Consider the following 18,758-nt stretch of genomic DNA (forward strand, 5'->3'; position numbering starts at 1 on the left):
GCCTTCCTTTTGTTTTTGTTTTTTGTTGGTTGTGGGGCTTGAGCTCTTCAACTCAAGGCAAGCTCTCTACCATTTGAGCCACAGCCTCACTTCTGGCTTTTGAGTGGTTAATTGGAGATAAGAGTCTCACAGGGACTTTGCTGCCTGGACTGGCTTTGAACAGTGATCCTCAGATATCAGCCTCCTGAGATGCTAGGATCACAGGCATTAGCTCTTCTTAAGTCTCCAACATCTTAAGATCTTAATATTCAATGTCTTAAGGACTGGGCTCTAAATCTCCACTTTATGCAGATGTATTTTCTAGGTCAGTACGTCCATCTCAAAGCTGTAAACGTTCTACTTGCCAATGACTCTTAAATTGATCTGTATTCCAGATCTCTGCCACGACCTGCAGAGTCATACATCCAACTGCACCCTGAATTACATACACATTGGAACATCTAAAAGGCCCCTGCAAGTTCATATTCCAAAGTTGATGGATAATTCTCCCTCTAAACTTGCTTTTCTTCTGCTATCTCTATTTCAGTTCAAGATAACACTGTATTTCCCGTTACCATGGCAAAAATGGAATGATCTTTGTTGTGTTTTCTTCAACTTTCTCTTCTTACCTACCTGACATCTTATGGGCACGTGACTAATCATAGCTATTTGGTATATTATAGATGACACTGTCTCCAATTTCAATAGTTTTTCATGCTGTGGAATCTACATTTCCATAAAAATATTCAATCAGGCTAATGTGACATTTCTGAAATGAGATCAAGCTGGCCTGGAAGTCACTACCATAGTCCGGGCTGTGTCTTGAAATAGTGATTCTCCTGCTTCTGCTTCTGGAGTGCCAAGATTACAGGTATGCACCACCATGCTTAGCTGTGTAAATGCTGATGAATACTAAACGGAGCATGATTTGGGTTTTAACATCAACTTGAGAACTAATTAGCTTTTGGCTGGACAACTCTCCCAAAGCAGTAGAAGATCAACACGATCAACTTTTGGTTGGAGCAGGAGGAGCTGATGTCCAAAGGACAAGCTGGCCGAACTCCAATGGGTGAATTTTGAACTTTGTTCTACTTGGTTTACAACACAAGGATTCCAGGCTGGAGACTTGAACTAATTTTTAATTCTACCTCTCATTTGCTCTCCTCCCCCACATGAATTGGGAACTGGGGGCTTTCCTAGTTTTCCTTTCCAGTGATTTGTTGTACGACATGACGGGTTTCATCACTGTGTGTCGGCACATGTATATCATGTACTTGGATCTAATTCACCATCCCTATCACCTCCCATTGCACCCCCCCTTTATCCTCCCCCCAAGCAATCCTCCTGTTATGTTCAGGGCTTCTTGTGTTTTATTTGGATTTATGGAGCTAGGTTCTGGACATGAGAGAAAAACATGTAGCATGTGTTTTTCTGAATCCAGTTGATTTTGCTTAACGTGACGGTCGCTCGTTCCATCCACTTTCCTGCAGATGCCATCTCATTCTACTCTATGGCTGAATAACGCTCCATTTCCCCCCTCCCCCTTGTTGTATTTGTACCGTATTTTCTTTAACCATTCATCTTTGAGGAGTACTTAGGCTGATTCCACAACCTGGAGCCCGTGAATTGTGCCACAATAAACACAACTTGTTCACCAGTCATTTTATAATTGCATGATAGCTGAACTTTGAAGTTTGGTCTGTTTTGTTTACAACACAGCTTTCTAGGTTAGAAGTCTTGCTAATCTTTGTTCCACACCTCACTGTCCCTCCCATATCTCTTCTTGGGAGTTGTTGCGGGGTGGGAGGGCTAATGTGTATTTGTGTGTATGTGTGTGTATATACCAGCCAGTGCTGGGGCTTGAACTAACTATGGGCTTTTAGTTCTTTTTTTTATCTAAAACTGGTACTCTATCACTTGAGCCATGCCTCCAGTTCTAGCTTTTTGATGGTCGATAGGAGATAAAGAGTCTCTTTGGACTTTTCTGCCAAACCTGAAATTGAACCTCCATCCTCAGATCGCAGCCTCCTAAGGTACTAGGATTAATTTTTAACCCTCTCTTCCCTCTGACCCATTTCCTTTTCTACTATTTGCACGGTCACGGACACCAACAGTTAAAACATCAATGTGGTAGAAGACTACTATTACCGCACTGTTATTGCAAAGTTTGAGTCCTTCCTTCCACATGACTTCAGACTATTTTAAGACAAATCAAAAAGGAAAAAAAAAAAAAACGGGCAAGGATTACAAATCAGGAGAAAGGTTCTCCAAGTTTATGTAACATAAAACTCCAGAGAATGAGGCAGATATAATTTCCTGGAAGCAGGGACTCCCATAATCCTCCTTTGTTTAATTAAAAAAACCCACTATTGTAAATAAAGTATAAAATTAGTTTGTGTCAATTATCAAACATCAGACTGAAAACTAGATGGGTGGTAGTGGTGGGGGGGCAGGGAGAGGTACCTTCGTAGAAACTCAATTTTATTCCTTAGGATCTGAATACATACACACTCCAGGGAAACAAAGCCAATTAAGGGGGAGGGGGAGCAGGAGGAGTGGGGAAGAAGGGGGGAGGAGGAAGAAGAAAAAAGCCCTTTTGTGTTAAAGTTAAGGGTACAAAAGGTCAGGAAGAGCATTCCTTAGGATCTGAATACATACACACTTCAGGGAAATAAAGCCAATTGGGGGGGGGAGGAGGAGAAGAGGAGGAGGAGGCAGAAGGAGGAGGAGGAGGAGGAGGAAGAGGAGGAAGAGAAGAGGAGGAAGGAGGAGGAGGAGGCAGAAGGAGGAGGAGGAGGGGGAGGAGGAAGAGGAGGGAGAGGAGGAGGAGGAGGAGGAAGAGGAGGAGGGAGGAGGAAGGAGGAAGAGGAAGGAGGAGAAGGAAGGAGGAAGGAGGAGGAGTAAGGGGGAGGAAGGAGGAGGAAGGAGGAGGAGGAGAGAGGAGGAGGAGGAAGATGAAGGAGGAGGAAGAGGAGGAGGAGCAGGAAGGAGGAGGAGGACGGGGAGGAGGAGGGAGGAAGAAGAGGAAGAGGAGGAGGAGAAGGAAGGAGGAAGGAGGAGGAAGGAGAAGGAGGAGGAGTAAGGGGGAGGAAGGAGGAGGAGGAGGAGGAGGAAGAGGAGGAGGAGGAGGCAGAAGGAGGAGGAGGAGGAGGAGGAGGCAGAAGGAGGAGGAGGAGGAGGAGGAGGCAGAAGGAGGAGGAGGAGGAGGAAGAGAAGGAGGAGGAAGTGGTGGAGGAGCAGGAGGAAGAGAAGAGGAGGAAGGAGGAGGCAGAAGGAGGAGGAGGAGGGGGAGGAGGAAGAGGAGGAAGAGAGGAGGAGGAGGAGGAAGAGGAGGAGGAGGAAGGAGGAAGAGGAAGGAGAAGGAAGGAGGAAGGAGGAGGAGTAAGGGGGAGGAAGGAGGAGGAGGAGAGAGGAGGAAGAGGGAGGAGGAGGAGGAGGAAGATGAAGGAGGAGGAAGAGGAGGAGGAGGAGCAGGAAGGAGGAGGAGGACGGAGAGGAGGAGGGAGGAAGAAGAGGAAGAGGAGGAGGAGAAGGAGGAAGGAGGAGGAGGAGGAGGAAGATGAAGGAGAAGGAGGAAGAGGAGAAGCAGGAAGGAGGAGGAGGAAGAGGAGGAAGATGAAGAAGATGGAGGAAGAGGAAGGATGAGGAGGATGAGGAGAGGAAGGATTTGAATTTCACTCTTCCCACAAGATTCCCTGGCACAGAGGAGTTGGCTTCCCTTCCGGCCCGCAAGCTGGGGCTCGCCGCAGAGGGGACCCCGCGCGGCCCGAGCTGGGGGGCGCGGGGCCTGCAGAGGCCTTCAGGCCCGGGACGCCCCGTCCGGGACGGATAGATACCTGAACTGAGTGACACGGAGAGCAGCCCGGGGGTCGGCCCCGAAGCCAGGCACGTGCTGGCTTAAGTAGGCCTCCAGAGAATGGCGGTCGAAACGGTGCTGAGGCCGCACCTCGGTGGTGTCGGGCTGGCCGGGGACTCTGGGCTCCATGGCGGTCCGCCGCCGCCTCTGACAGACCGGCCGCCCGCGCACCCAGGTCCGCTATTTAGGGAGACATCCGGGGGAGGGGCGGGGCCTGATTCTAGCCAATCACGCGCGCCCTGAGCGCCGTTGCTAAGCAACCCCGGTGGGCGGGGCTCCGCCTGACGGGCAGAAGGAAGACTCAACCGTGTGTGTGTGCAAGAGGAAAGAGTCCGGCGGGATCGAGAGCTCTGGAATAAAAAGGTCCGGCACGTTTCTCGCCGCGGTCTTTAGTAAATTAGAAACGTCGTCATCTATCTACTCGTGATGGGCACCTACGATCCTCCCGAGGCTATTGCCGCTGCCTGTTCTAGAAGAATTTGCGGAGGGGGAAGCGAAGCGATGACGGAGGCTCACCGGAAGTGGGCTGAGGGGGAGCGATGATGGCGACGCACCGGAAGTGGGGCGGTGGGCGTGACGGAGACGTGTCCGTCCCGGCGGCTCTGGAGGGAGGAGGCCCTGGCCCGGGAGTCGGCGGCCGGTGAGGGAGGCGGCGTCCGAGCGGCCGTGGTGTCGGGCGCACCCCGGCGGCGGGCAGCGTGGGGCGGCGGCGGCGGCGGCGGAGGCCCAGGCCGGGGACGGTGGCCGCCATGGACAGCCCGGCCGTGGCCGAGACGGTGGAGCGGCTGCGGCGGCGGATCCAGGAGCTGGAGCGGGAACTGGCTGTGGAGAGGAGTCGGCGGGGCCCCGGGGGAGGCGGCGGCTGCGGCGATGGAGCGGCAGGCCGGGCCCGCATCGAGAAGATGAGCGCGGAGGTGGTGGATTCGAACCCCTACAGGTGAGGGGTGGCGGGAGGGTGGACGGGAGGGAGGAGGGAGGAGGCCACGGACCATTCCCCTCCCCACCCCAGCCCCTCACCTGACCCTCCCGCCGCCTTCCCCTGGGTCTGGGCAGTTTTATTTTTAATATTGAGTTGGTAAGGCCACGTCTTAGGGCTAGTCAGAAGAGACTCTTGTCTAAGAAGGGGAAAAAAAGCAACATCCCAGCTAAGCGTCCATATGGTCTGGTTCCTGTCCACGTGTGTCGCCCCGGCCTGGGCCGCCTCGCTTCGCCTCTCTCCCCCCAGAAGTCACATCCAATGTCACCTGTATGAGCAGCCTGCCAAGCCCCACCCACCCCTCTGGTGAAGTGGTCTTCTGTGTGTGTGTGGGGGGGGGCACAGAAGGCCTCAGTGGCAGAGCCAGGCAGGGTGTGATTTTTTTTTTTTAATTTTTTATCACTCGTGGGGCTTGAACTCTGGGCCTGGGCGCTGTCCCTCAGCTCTTCAGCTCAAGGCGAGCGCACTACCACTTGAGCCCCAGCACCAACTCTGGTTTTCTGGTGGTTCAATGGAGATAAGAGTTTCACCAACGTTCGTGCCCGGGCTGGCTTTGAACCACAATCCTCAGATCTCAGCCTCCTGAGTAGCTAGGAGGTTTAGATATTTTTAAAAATATTTACAAATGAAAACTCCCAAGTGAAATGTGAAGGAATATGAGTCGTTTTTAAGGTCATCTTTCAGAAATTATGTTAATAAAAGATGATCTGTTGATACTGTAATAATCACAGAACTTTCAGAACTCCTCTAAACATTTGTGTCATTTTCCTTTCTTAAAATTGCTACTCAGGAGATGAGGTGTTAGTTGATAGCCAAGACTTCAGTTGTATATGTAAATGTGATCATATACCAGAACAGAGGCTTTCTATGTAGCTGACAGTTACGCTAAGAAGAATAACAGAACAGGTTAGCAGTAATGCTTAAGGTATCTCTTAGAGTCCTTGGCATGCAGTAGGTGCTTACTAAAAGTATAGATGTCATCCATTATGGGCAGAGGCCACAAGTGAGTGGGATTCTACCCCTGAGTTGATTCTGATGACGGAGCATCAGTGTTCCACACGAACAGGAAAGTGTTAACAATCCACTCAGCATGGAAGCCATTGGATGCCCATATGAGCCACCCATCAGAAGGAGCTTTAGAACAATGCTTTTCCCCAGACTACCTAGGAGGTATCTGCTTCCAGTCCCCTCCCTAAGTTAGCTTCATCTAGTAAGAGCCGACCAAACGATTCCTCCTTTAAGAGCAACAGTAATGATTGAATTTTGCTGTTCATCTTCTGCTAGCAAACACCTATTTATATCATTAGTGGCTAAGCAATTTCAAGCCTTAAAGCTCTTTTTTCCTTTTCTTTTTATTTTAAAGCCGCCTGATGGCATTGAAGCGAATGGGAATTGTAAGAGACTATGAGGTATGCTAAACCAAAGTTTCCGAAGACCTTCTCAGAAAATGAAGATAATTTTTGGTGGCGGATTAAATGAAGAGCTAACACACACACACAATTCTGCTTTTCCCTAGAAAATACGCACCTTTGCTGTAGCAATAGTAGGTGTCGGCGGCGTCGGTAGTGTGACTGCTGAAATGCTGACGAGGTGTGGCATTGGTAAGGTAAAAATATTGCTTTTTTTTCCTCCCCTCTCATCTAGGGTATGTCTCCCTCCAGGAGCAAATCAGGTACAAATTAGGACTCCCTCCCCGCAACTCTCCAATTAGTAGTCTGTTGATTTGTGATGTATTTATTCATAGGGTTCTTTTTAACCCAAAGGGTTGAGGTAGATCCCTGTCCAAATACAAGCTGATATACTTGCTCATAACCCAAAGACCATTCAAATTGTATTTGAGAATTTCTGTTCATTTGGCGTACAAGAGGTCTAGAACCTAGGAGAGAAGGCTGTGGAATCTGATAGGGGGAGTGAAACACTAAAGCACCTAATGTTTCATTGAACATGTAAACATGCTAGAAAACGTACTTTCCTTGTTGTTGAACTTGAGCTAGAGAAAGCTCTAGATTTGGGGGATAGGGGTGATGGGGGTGGAACCCCAGGGCCTGTGCGTGGTAGGAAGGTGCTCTACCACAGAGTTATACCCTCATCTCCACAATATATACATATATAAGTTTTTTCTTTTTGAACTTTTAAGACTTGATTTGTATTTTCAGTAGGAAGAAGTAACCTGATATTGGAGTTCAGTGCAATGTTAGATTTATAAAGATGAGGCTCATGACCTTAGATAGACAATTATATGCCTTTATCATCTTGATAGAGCAAATATTCTTACACACACAGGCGCAGGTCCTGGGGCTTGAACTCAGGGCCTGGGTATTATTGTCTCTAAGCTTTTTTGCTCAGGGTTAGTGCTTTACCACTTGAGCCAAAAATCCACTTTTGGCTTGGTGCTTAATTGTAGATAAGTCTCACAGACTTTACTGCCCAGGGTGGCCTTGAATTGTGAACTTCAGATCTCAGCCTCCTGAGTAGCTAAGATTACAGGTGTGGGTCACTTGCATCTGGCTCTCGAATAATTTTTGGCTTCAAGCCACAGTCCTTAGATCTCAGCTTCCTGGGTAGAATTACAGGTGTGAGCCTCCTCACCTGTCTATCATACCTTTTTTTTTTTGTTGTTGTTGTTTTATTTGATTTTTTGTTTATTTAGGTTGGTTCTGGGGCTTGAACTCAGGGCCTGCATGCTGAGAATGACATTGCAGATTTATAGAATTTCAGACGAGGAAGGGAGCTTGTTGGTTCTAAACCATTATTTAAGAAATGTGACCTAGTCAGGTGCTGGTCACTTAGGCCTGTCATCCTAGCTTCTCAGGAGGCTGAAATCTGAGGATCGACGTTCCAAGCCCCAATGAACCACCAGAAAACCAGAAGTGGCGCTGTGGCTCAAGTGGTAGACTGCTCGCCTTGAGCTGAAGAGCTGAGGGACAGCACTCAGGCCCAGAGTTCAAGCCCCACGACAGACAGGCGCGCACACACACACACACACACACACACACACACACACACACACACACACACACACACACACACACACACACACACACACACACACACACACACACACACACACACACACACACACAGAGAGAGAGAGAGAGAGAGAGAGAGAGAGAGAGAGAGAGAGAGAGAAATGTGACCTGGCCATTTTAAATAGTTTGTATCTGAAACACAAGCTGTTTGAAAGAGGCCTAAGAAGCAGGAGACAGCAATTCAGCAGTCTGTAATTCTCTTTGGAATGTTTTATCCCGCACGTGGGATATACATTGTTTCACATAGAGGAAGTCAAGTGATGCCAGTTTTAAGTTTAAAGGTAAGATTTCAGTTATCCCTTCATTCTTTCCTTTTAACCAAAAAAAAAAAAAAAAGGTACATTTGGATTTTGGCACAATTCTTTTTTTTTTGGGTCCGATTGTGGGGCCTGAACTCTGGGCCTGGGCGCTGTCCCTCAGCTCTTCAGCTCAAGGCTAGCACTCTACCACTTGAGCCACAGCGCCACTTCCGGCTTTTTTCTTTTTGCTTATGTGGTGCTGAGGAATCGAACCCAGGGCCTCGAGCATGCAAGGCAAATGCTCTACCACTGAGCCACCTTCCCAGCCCACAATTCTTTTTTTTAATGAGGTGAACCTTATTTTCTCAGTGAAGTAATTTAGAGAAGCCAGGCAGCATTGTGAAGACGTTTCACTTTAAATTCCAATTTCACTACACTTTAACACAGCAGCCTTTACCAGGGACCCTAAGTGGATAACGAAAGCTGCTTAGGTACTGTAGAACATCTTGAGTCTTAGCATACGCTCAGACTGTCATCAAACCGCATTTGCCGTTCCTTCTCGCCCACCGGTATTTCTCTCATTGGAACGCCGTCTTCTTTGCAGCTGCTACTCTTTGACTACGACAAGGTGGAGCTGGCCAACATGAACCGCCTCTTCTTCCAGCCTCACCAGGCGGGGCTGAGCAAAGTGCAGGCAGCGGAGCATACCTTGAGGTAGGCAGACCTGCGGGGCAATCCATGGCGTGTGCGTGTGGTCCGAGTTAGCCTCCTGTGTTACCACTCTCGCAAGTCTTCTTTCTGCTATAAAAATGGCAGATATCGCTTGCGCCAGGAGTCCTCTTGGCTCTTAGGGCTCGGGCTGGCAGCGCTTGTGTACACCGAGCTGGGTCATGCGCATTTCAGTGTTGGAGGCTCACAGGGTCTCTCTGGGGAGAGCCACAGGTGCATATCACCAGACAGCAGCCACGGGCAGCCCACAGAGGAATTAGCATATCTCTGCGCCAGTGAAGCTTGATTTTGGACCCTGAAATTTGAGTTTCCTGCCATTTTATGGAATATTATTGTTCTGATTCTTCTTTTTTTTTTTGGTCGCTTGTGGGGCCTGAACTCTGGGCCTGGGTGCTGTCCCTTAGCTCTTCAGCTCAAGGCAAGCGCTCTACCACTTGAGCCACAGTGCCACTTCTGTTTTCAGGTGGTTCATTGGAGATAAGAGTCTCACAGACTTTCCTGCTCAGGCTGGCTTGGGACTGTGATCCTCAGACCTCAGCCTCCTGAGTAGCTAGGATGACAGGTATGAGCCATCGGTACCCAGTTAGAAGTACAAATTTTTTAACCTGAAGTGGAACAGAAAAAGATAAGGACTTTGGATATCCTTCAAATAACTTGAATTCTACTTTTTTTTAACAGAGATTACATAATCTTTAGCGCTTAAAACTATGTCCTGTTACTTTTTATTTATTTTGTCCTGGTCCTTGGGCGAACTCAGAACTTAGGTGCTGTCCCTGAGCAGCTTTTGCTTCAGGTTAGTGCTCTACCACTTAAGCCACACATCTGCTTTTGGCTTCTTAGTCTCACAGACTTTCCTGCCCTGGCTGGCTTCAAACAAGATTCTCAGCTCTCAGCCTCCTAAGTGACTAGGGTGACAGGCGTGACCCACCGGCGCCCGGTTCTGTTTTTTTTTTTTTTTTATTTTTTTATTGTGAAAATACTGTACAGAGGGGTTACGAGTACATTTTTTATTATCAAGCATTGTTGCCTCCTCCTTTGTTTCCCCTTCCCATCCCTTCCCATCTCCCACCCACCTTCCCCCATCCCCCTCTATTTGGCATTATTTCTTGCTAATTCTATAGGTAGACATTATAATCATCTCCCTTTTCTCTCTTAGGAACATTAATCCTGATGTTCTTTTTGAAGTCCATAACTACAATATTACCACAGTGGAAAACTTTCAACATTTCATGGACAGAATAAGGTAAAGATTTTACTTTTTTTTGTTGGTTGTGGGGCTTGAACTCTGGGCCTGGGCGCTGTCCCTCAGCTCTTCAGCTCAAGGTAACAGCTCTACCACTTGAGCCACAGCGCCACTTCCGGTTAGCTGATGGTTCATTGGAGTTAAGAGTCTCATGGGGACTTTCTTGCCGAGGCTGGCTTTGAACCACAATCCTCAGATCTCAGCCTCCTGAGTAGCTAGGATGACAGGCGTGAGCCATCAGCACCCAGCCTCGTGATATGTTTTTCAAATGAAGTTTGTTCTCTGTGAGCAGTGGTGGCGGCATGGAGGAAGGGAGGCCCGTGGACCTGGTGCTCAGCTGTGTGGACAACTTTGAAGCTCGGATGGCAATCAACACGGTGAGTGTTGCTGCAGAGCTCGCCCTGCCCCGCGCCACCTGGACCCCTTACAGGTCATCAGTGCGCGACCCCACACTGGACACAGTGCTCAGCACAAACCCTGTTTGCTTTTCTAAAAAACGTTTGCCCAGCTGGGTGCTGGTGGCTCACGCCTGTCATCCTAGCTTCTCAGGAGGCTGAGATCTGAGGATCGTGATTCAAAGCCAGCCTGGGCAGGAAAGTCCATGAGACTCTTACCTCCAATGAACCACCAGAAAACTGGAAGTGGTGCTGTGGCTGAAGTGGTAGAGCGCTCGCCTTGAGCTGAAGAGCTGAGGGATGGTGCCCAGGCCCAGAGTTCACACCCCAGACCAACAAAAAATAAAAACATTTGCCCGACCTGGGGCTTGAACTCACTTGGGCACTGTCCCTTTAGCTCAAGGATAGTGCTCTGTCATTTGAGCCACAGCTCTACTCTGGCAGCAGTGGTGGCGGCTGTTGCTGCTGCTGCTTCTTTTTCTTCTTTGTCCTTTCTTGTTTCTCTTAGTGGCTTATTTGATATGAGTCTCACAGACTTATCTGCCCGGGCTGGCTTTGAACCACAATCCTCAGATCTCAGCCTCCTGAGTAACTAGGATGACAGGCGTGAGTCCCCGCTTGGCCCTATTTGTTTTTTTTTTTTTTTTTTTTGGGTCCGGTCATGGGGCCTGAACTCCGGGCCTGGGCGCTGTCCCTCAGCTCTTCAGCTCAAGGCTAGAGCTCTACCACTTGAGCCACGGTGCCACTTCCGGCTTTTTTCTTTTTGCTTATGTGGTGCTGAGGAATCGAACCCAGGGCCTCAGGCATGCAAGGCAAGCGCTCTACCACTGAGCCAACTTCCCAGCCCCCCCTATTTGTTTTTAATGTTCTGTTAGCCTACTTTCAAAACTGTGGCAACAGCTGCGGGTCCCACTTCCCCTGCCGAGCTGTATTGCCATAGCCGGGACTTTTATGCCAAGGGAAAGCAGCAGGTACTTCTGGCCTCATGGCTATGAAGTGAACATGCGCTTTATCATACTTAACCCCTGCTCAGCTTTGGTTTTAACTTTTTATTGTGAGCGAATGAATAACATAAATATCGAGAAAAACCTTGTTTGTCTTAAAATATTTATAAAATTTTCTTTCACACTTTTTTTTTGCTTTTCACTTCTTATGTGACATTCACCATTGTTGTCGCTGCTGAAGTTCTAGAGAAACATTGGTTTTTGCATTAACCTGACAGGGAATGTCACACAGCTGGTGCTGATCCTTATCGCCAATTGCTGTGCATTGTGAATCTTCCTTCCTCTGTGCTCCTCTCCCTGCAGGCGTGCAATGAACTCGGACAGACCTGGATGGAGTCCGGGGTCAGCGAGAACGCAGTGTCGGGCCACATCCAGCTCATGGTTCCCGGGCAGTCCGCCTGCTTTGCGGTATGCGACAGTGCTTGGGCGTGGAGGGGAATTGAACAATGAACTTGAGCTGTGGGTGGTGGTTCACCTCTGTAGTCCCAGCTGCTCAGTTCACTGGGGATGGGGAGCATTGTCACCTGCAAGACACAGTGCCAACCATACAGCCGGGCGGGAGTCACGCCTATCATCCTGGTCATGATGGGAAACCACATATGGGAGAGGCAAAAAAAGGGAGTCCCCAGCTCAAAACAGGGCCGGGGGGGCCTAACTCAAGTCTAGGGCACCTGCCTAGCACGCATAAATCCCTGGGTTCAAATCCTGGTAATGTAAAAAGAAAAAGAAAAATACATGTGGGTCTGGTGGGATAGGACTTAGCACACATGCTATATTTCCCCGCTTTTGAAATTCTCGTGCTCTCATGCAGTGCGCTCCGCCACTTGTAGTTGCAGCGAACATGGACGAGAAGACGCTGAAGCGCGATGGCGTGTGCGCTGCCAGCCTCCCGACCACCATGGGGGTGGTAGCAGGTGTCCTGGTGCAGAACGTGCTCAAGTAAGTGTGGCCCGGCCCACACGTGGCCGTGTTTGTGTCTGGCAAACACGGAGTTAACCTCAGGACATATTACAACCGCCCGCGCTTAACTCAATTGGCATTGCCGTTAAAACTTCATGTTACACGAGTTTTTGACAGATGTGTATGGTAGTGTGTGTTTTTATTATAAATAGGTGTGTGTAGTTTTTATTTGCCTGTCATGGGTCTTGAACTCTGGGCCTGGCTGCTGTCCCTCAGCTCTTCAGCTCAAGGTGAGAGTTCTACCACTTGAGCCACAGCGCCACTTCTGGTTTTCTGGTGGTTTATTGGAGATAAAGAGTTTTGGACTTTCCTGCCTGGGCTGGCTTTGAACTGTGATCCTCAGATCTCAGCCTCCTAAGTAGTTAGGATGACAGGCGTGAGACACCAGCTCATACTTGTTATTTATGCATATACATCTGTTTATGCAGAAATGTTGAATGCGTTCATATTGCACGTGTAAACACGTGTGGCATGGGCACGGGTACAAGGTCGTTTGGCACTGGTATTTTTGCATCACACATCGCTGGGCAGCCGGAGCAACTGTGCAGTGTTCATTTCTGTCACCTGTGTGGTTTGTTTCTCTAGGTTTCTGTTAAACTTTGGTACCATCAGCTTCTACCTGGGCTACAATGCGATGCAGGATTTCTTCCCCACCATGTCCATGAAGCCAAACCCCCAGTGCAACGACCGCAACTGCAGGAGGCGGCAGGAGGAGCATGAGGTACGCACGCCCCGCCCCGCCCCCCGCACGCCCCGCCCCCCCGCACGCCCCCCCGCATGCCCCGCCCCCACCCCGGGCTTGTTCTGCCTCCATCAGCGATGGGAAAGAAAAGCACACACGCCTGCCATCCTAGCTACTCAGGAGGCTGAGATCTGAGGATCACGGTTCAAAGCCAGCCCAGGCAGGAACATCCCTGAGACTGTGGTCTCCAATAAACCAGAAGTGGCACTGTGACTCAAGTGGTAGAGTGCTTGCCTTGAACAAAAGAGCTCAGGGACAGTGCCCAGGCCCAGAGTTCAAGCCCCATGACTGACAAAAACACAAAAAAAGCATACTTGGGATCAAGATAAATGGGCTCAGGTTTTTTAAAATGAGTATTAGTTGAACAAGGAGTTTCATTGTGACAATTCCACACATGAATACAACATATCCTGATCAACTTCACCCTCTGTAACTCTTTCCATCTTGCCCTCCCCGCTTTTTTTTTTTTTCTGTGAACTCTGGGCGGGTGCTGTCTCTCAGCTCTACCACTTGAGCCACAGTGCTACTTCCGGTTTTCTGCTGGTTCATTGGGGGTAAGAGTCTCATGGGGACTTTCCTGCCCAGGCTGGCTTTGAACTGCCATCCTCAGATCTCAGCCTCTTAAATAGCTAGGATGACAGGCGTGAGCCACCAGTGCTTGGCTATTTAGTATATTTTTAAAGTCCTTTCTGGGTGTTGCTAAGATAAAGGACCTGGGTGAATCTCTCATGGTTCAGAGAAGTGAGAAAGTGGAAACTGGCTCTGTTTGATTTTGCAGAGAAAGGCGGCTGAGCAGCACACACCGGAGGCTGGCCAGGGGGAAGAGGAGGAGGAAGAGGTCGTGCACGAGGACAATGAGTGGGGTGGGTGTTCTTTGACGTTGTAGCTTCATGTCACATTTCCTGTGCTGTGAATAGAAGACCAATTGGGTGGTGACAGTGCCCGCCTTGATGAAGGAGTTTCTTCCTGATCGTCCTTGCACAGGTATAGAGCTGGTGTCTGAGGTGTCGGAAGAGGAGCTGAGGAGGTCTTCAGGTCCAGTGCCCGACTTGCCCAAAGGCATCACAGTGGCGTACACTCTCCCCACACAGGTGCTTGTCAAACCCGGGTTGCTCGTAAGTCAGTGGTGGGCAGGGAAAATGCGGGCTTCCCTTTTGCGGCTGCCTGTGATGTTGAAGAGTCAGTGTGGTGGGTATCTTACAGCATCGGCTTTGAGAGAAAGGGGTGTTCAGTGTTAATGTGGGGGTTTTTGTTTGGCTCACTTGAAGTTCTTTGAAGATATAGAATGCTTCTGTTTACTCAATGTCTAATTTTTTTGTTTTATCAGTCATGGGACTTGAACTCAGGGCCTGGGCGCTATCCCTGAACCTTTTTGTGCTCAAGGTGAGCACTCTACCACTTGAGCCACAGTGCCACTTCCGGTTTTCTGGTTGGTGCCTTGGAGATCAGAGTCTCCTGGACTTTCCTGCCCAGGCTTGCTTTGAACAGCAGTCCTCAGATCTCAGCCTCTTGAGTGGCTAGGGTGACAGGCGTGAGCCATAGTGCCCAACTGTATAATAAGTTTTTTGACAGGATTTTTCTTTTTTACATTGGTTATTTTAACTATGTTTTAAAACTATGCTGGTGGAAATACCTTTGTGAAGGCATGGGCATGGGCCTTAGAGAAACCTCTGTTTCTGCTAACAATTGCTGTGCATGGCTATGAGGGAAAAGCTGGCCTCCATCTCCCTGGATGTGGCTAGGGTTGTTCTGCGCAGGCCCTGAGCTCACACGTTCCCCTCTTCTGCGAACAGCATCAAGACCCTGCGCCTGGAGTAGCAGTGGAAGATTCTGGCGAGAGCTTGGAAGACCTCATGGCCAAGATGAAGAACCTATAGCTGGTGGGCTGGCATGTAGTTCATTTTGTGCTTAAACTATTCCCTTGAAATGCAAAGAAAAAAAAAAGCTAATAAAACGTAGGGCATACATCTGCACCGCACTGTTGTACTTGGTGAGGCTCCAGCGGCTGTTACTGTTTCCCTTGTGCGCAGCGGGCCGCCTTCTGCCACGCATGACTTTGAGCTCTGTCTCTGGCGGGAGGAAAGGAGGAAACAGTCCACTACTATGACCTGGACCCACTGTGGCTTTTAAACAAGCCAACCAGTAAAATAGAAACTTCCCCTGTTTCCTGATGACAAAGCAGCCACATGGCGTCAGTGGGAAGGTTTCCAGACCCCTGAGCTCCATGTTTGCAAGGCAGGTGAAAGCTGGGGTTTCCCACAGGGAGGCACGCGTGGATCCCGCCCCACAGCGCGTGTGAATGCTGCTCATCCCATCCAGTGATCACCAGACGTGTTCATTCCCCAGAAGGATGTTTCCCTACTAAGTTGCAAACTCACATAAATGGGTTTTCTCCGGAGTCGCGTGTGAATGACGACGGCTGAGGGAGCTTTGCATGGATGGATGCAGAGCCAGCGGCTTCAAGAAAAACAAGAAATAACACGCAGTCGTAGCCGCTGCTGGGCCTTGAACCCAAGGCCTTGCGCTTGCTTTGCTGCCCCAGCCCTGCGAGCCATGCCTCCAGCCTCACTTTTGCATTAGTTTTGGAGCTGGAGTCTCAGACTTTTCTGCTTACCCTGGCTTAGAACCAAGATCCCTCCAGTTCTCAGCCTGCTGAGTAGATGGGTTTTCTGTGTAGTAGGAAAATACGTCCTACAGATTTCTTCTCATAAGGAGCTCGTAGGTATCATCCCGTGACAGCTGTAAATGCGAGCCCATGCTGACGAGCAGTAACTTCATACTTACCAACAAAGCTGGGATTCCTCCTGTTACACTTTCAATTTCCTCTTTCCTTTCCGGAAGGCATTGACAGGGATTTGTTCGTTGTAACTCCAGTTGAGTTTAGGGTTGAGGTGGCTGAGCCCCGCCTTTCTCCGTGTGAAGGGGTATTTTAATGAGAACCAAGTTTTCCTGTTGGAGGACCTGACACACAGGCACACATGGTGTCTGTTACGGCTATTTCCATCAAGTATTCTAACTTGTATTCTAACAGTGCCTATCGCTAGCACAATAAACAAAACAATAATGTGACCAAATTATATACTGTACGTTTAATTCTTTTGAAATATATAGTAATCATCCCCCTCCAACTAAAATTAAATTTTGCTATAGAGTCACTTTGAAGAACTATTAGCACCTTCTTCAAAGTTTTCTTAAGGTCAAGGTTTGGAGGAACAAAATATATACATACAATATGTGTATATATATATACTACATATATATACTATACATACCATATATAGTATGTATATATTATATATAATTATATATACATATATAATACTGCATATACTAGATGATATATTAAACATATATATGCATAATACATACAGTATACATAATATCTACACAATATATAATATGTATATAACACACATTACATAGGTCATTTGGTCCAGAGGAGATAGGGGATTTAGGATACTTTTGTACCCCACAGACAGGGTACTGTCAGACTGAAGGAACTGGTTTAGTTATAATGTGTACTGTTATACTATGTATAATATATACTATATATTAATGCACAATGTATAATACATTGTATATATATTATACATAATATGCATTTATTATAATAGAGATATTATTCTTAGGCTTTTCCCCAGGTTCTTCTTGAGTGTGCAGATTGAACTGTTTTTCTTTTAACGTGATACACTTGTTAATTTATAGCATTAAATGATGCCACTAAGACCTATGGTAAACCATCACAACAGCCACAAAACCAGTGTCTCCTGTATGTGGGGACCCAGTTATCTGCACCTTTGGTAGGTAGCAGACCCCGAGATGTTACGTTTCTATTTGATCTTCTTTGCTCTCTAAGCCTTTTTTTTTTTTTGTCTGTTGTGGGGCTTGAACTCTGAGCCTGGGTGCTGTCCCGCAGCTCTTCAGCTCAAGGCGAGTGCTCTACCACTTGAGCCACAGCACCACTTCCAGTTTCCTGAGTGGTTCATTGGAGATAAGAGTCTCATGGACTTTCCTGCCTGGGCTGGCTTTGAACCGTGATCCTCAGATCTCAGCCTCCTGAGTGGCTAGGATGACAGGCGTGAGCCATGGGCACCCAGCACCCCGTTTCTTGTAACATGTCAGTGACTGAAGCATGGGCCCATGAGTGCTCCCTAGCGGCCTGGCTGAAGCGCAGATTCTAACCTGGGATGTCCCAGGCCTGAGAACTTGCTACATGTGTTCCTAGCCCAGTCGGAGGAGCGGGGCCTCGTGGCCAAGCACCGAGAGACACACAGTCCACGAGCACCCACGGCGTTCCAGTCTTCGAGAAAAACGCTCAGCAACGTCTTCCTCCGGTCATTATGCAGAAGGTAATGCTCTTGTTTATAGGGAAAGGAAAGAGAACTTGAATCAGTTTGCACTTTGGTGTTCTAGCTGTGAAGTATGGGGTGGTGGTTTTTGCTTTTTACACCTTTCATACCTTTAGTAGACTCAGTATTAAAATGGATGACTTTGTATAGATGCACAAATGATGGCAAAGCCAGCAATACCCCCAAACGTTATTCATCAAGTCTATAAAGATACTGAGTGTTTGGCATCAAAAGGGCAGACTGCTTTGAGTTGGTGGTGAGTGGTGACACCGCTGGGTGAAGGCCACTTGGGAGGATGGTGAACATGGAGCCTGGCGCGTGGCTGCTGTCACTTCCCACGGAGCACAGAGACACGTGCACAAAGCCCGGTGCCCCGACTTGCTGAGGGAAAAGCTCGAGTAATAATAAAAGCACAGTGTCGCAGTGAGGACTTCCTGTTCCACTGGAGATCAATCCCAACCACTTCTGGACAGCATGCCTTTAGTCCCGGACACTTTCACATGATGAGGTAGAGAGCTAGTGTACAACAGCCATGAGGACGCAAAGGTGGGGCATGGCTGGAGAGGCTGCACTGGTCCTGAGAAGAAAAGACAAGTCCTTGAGCCCTGTGCGCTCTCGCTGTGCCTGCTCTTCCCAGACAGACAGACAACACTCCCCGGCTTGGCTCACACTAACGCGCCGGCAGACTCCGGTAACGCCGTTAGTGCACCCCATCTGACACAGTGTAGTCTGGTACCAACTCCGTCTGAGTGGCCTTTAAATCATACTTGGTAAAAATCAAAACAGGAAGGCTTAAAATCCAAATGCTTATTTTGCCCAGCTGCACAGCGTTGTAGTTTCTACTATTCCCTTTGTCCTTGAGGAGGGAAAGCAGGAAAATGAAGTTTTTTGTGTTTTTTTTGAAGTGGGGTGGGCAGCAGTGGGGTCTGAACTCAGGGCCTGGCCCCGACCACAGTCCCGTGCTCCAGCACTTTCTGCTTTCATTGTTTTTCAAGTAGGGTCTCACTTTTTATCTGAACTCCTATTTATGGTTCCTTTGGAGACATAGCACCACAGTGCCTGGCTTTTCTTTGGTTGTGATGAGCTCACTGGGACTTCTTTGTTCACACGCCTTGAGTCTTGATCCTCTCCACCTCAGCCTCCAGGGTGGCTGGGATTACAGGCTGGGATTACAGGTGTGAGCCACCTTGCCCAGCCGAGTGCGTGGTTTTTAGACTGGCTGTGTCTCCACTTGATGAGTGTCTCGAAGGAGCCTTT

The 18,758-nt window shown here is 48.6% G+C and overlaps 1 protein-coding gene across 1 annotated transcript; it reads left to right on the forward strand.

Moving 5' to 3' along the window:
• Positions 1 to 4,408: 4,408 nt before the first annotated feature.
• On the forward strand, positions 4,409 to 15,119 carry LOC138841776 (ubiquitin-like modifier-activating enzyme 5). Its single transcript, XM_070042666.1, has 12 exons — positions 4,409 to 4,772; positions 6,175 to 6,220; positions 6,328 to 6,417; positions 8,684 to 8,793; positions 9,965 to 10,051; positions 10,344 to 10,428; positions 11,754 to 11,858; positions 12,262 to 12,389; positions 12,996 to 13,131; positions 13,931 to 14,015; positions 14,137 to 14,243; positions 14,946 to 15,119. Exons 1-12 carry the CDS (start codon positions 4,585 to 4,587, stop codon positions 15,027 to 15,029), a joined length of 1,251 nt encoding a protein of 416 aa, XP_069898767.1. The 5' UTR covers positions 4,409 to 4,584; the 3' UTR covers positions 15,030 to 15,119.
• The last annotated feature ends 3,639 nt before the right edge of the window (positions 15,120 to 18,758 follow it).

The sequence above is a fragment of the Dipodomys merriami genome, unplaced genomic scaffold, assembly GCF_024711535.1.
Source record: "Dipodomys merriami isolate MVZ:Mamm:240054 unplaced genomic scaffold, mDipMer1.0.p SCAF_3292, whole genome shotgun sequence".
NCBI lineage: Eukaryota > Metazoa > Chordata > Mammalia > Rodentia > Heteromyidae > Dipodomys > Dipodomys merriami.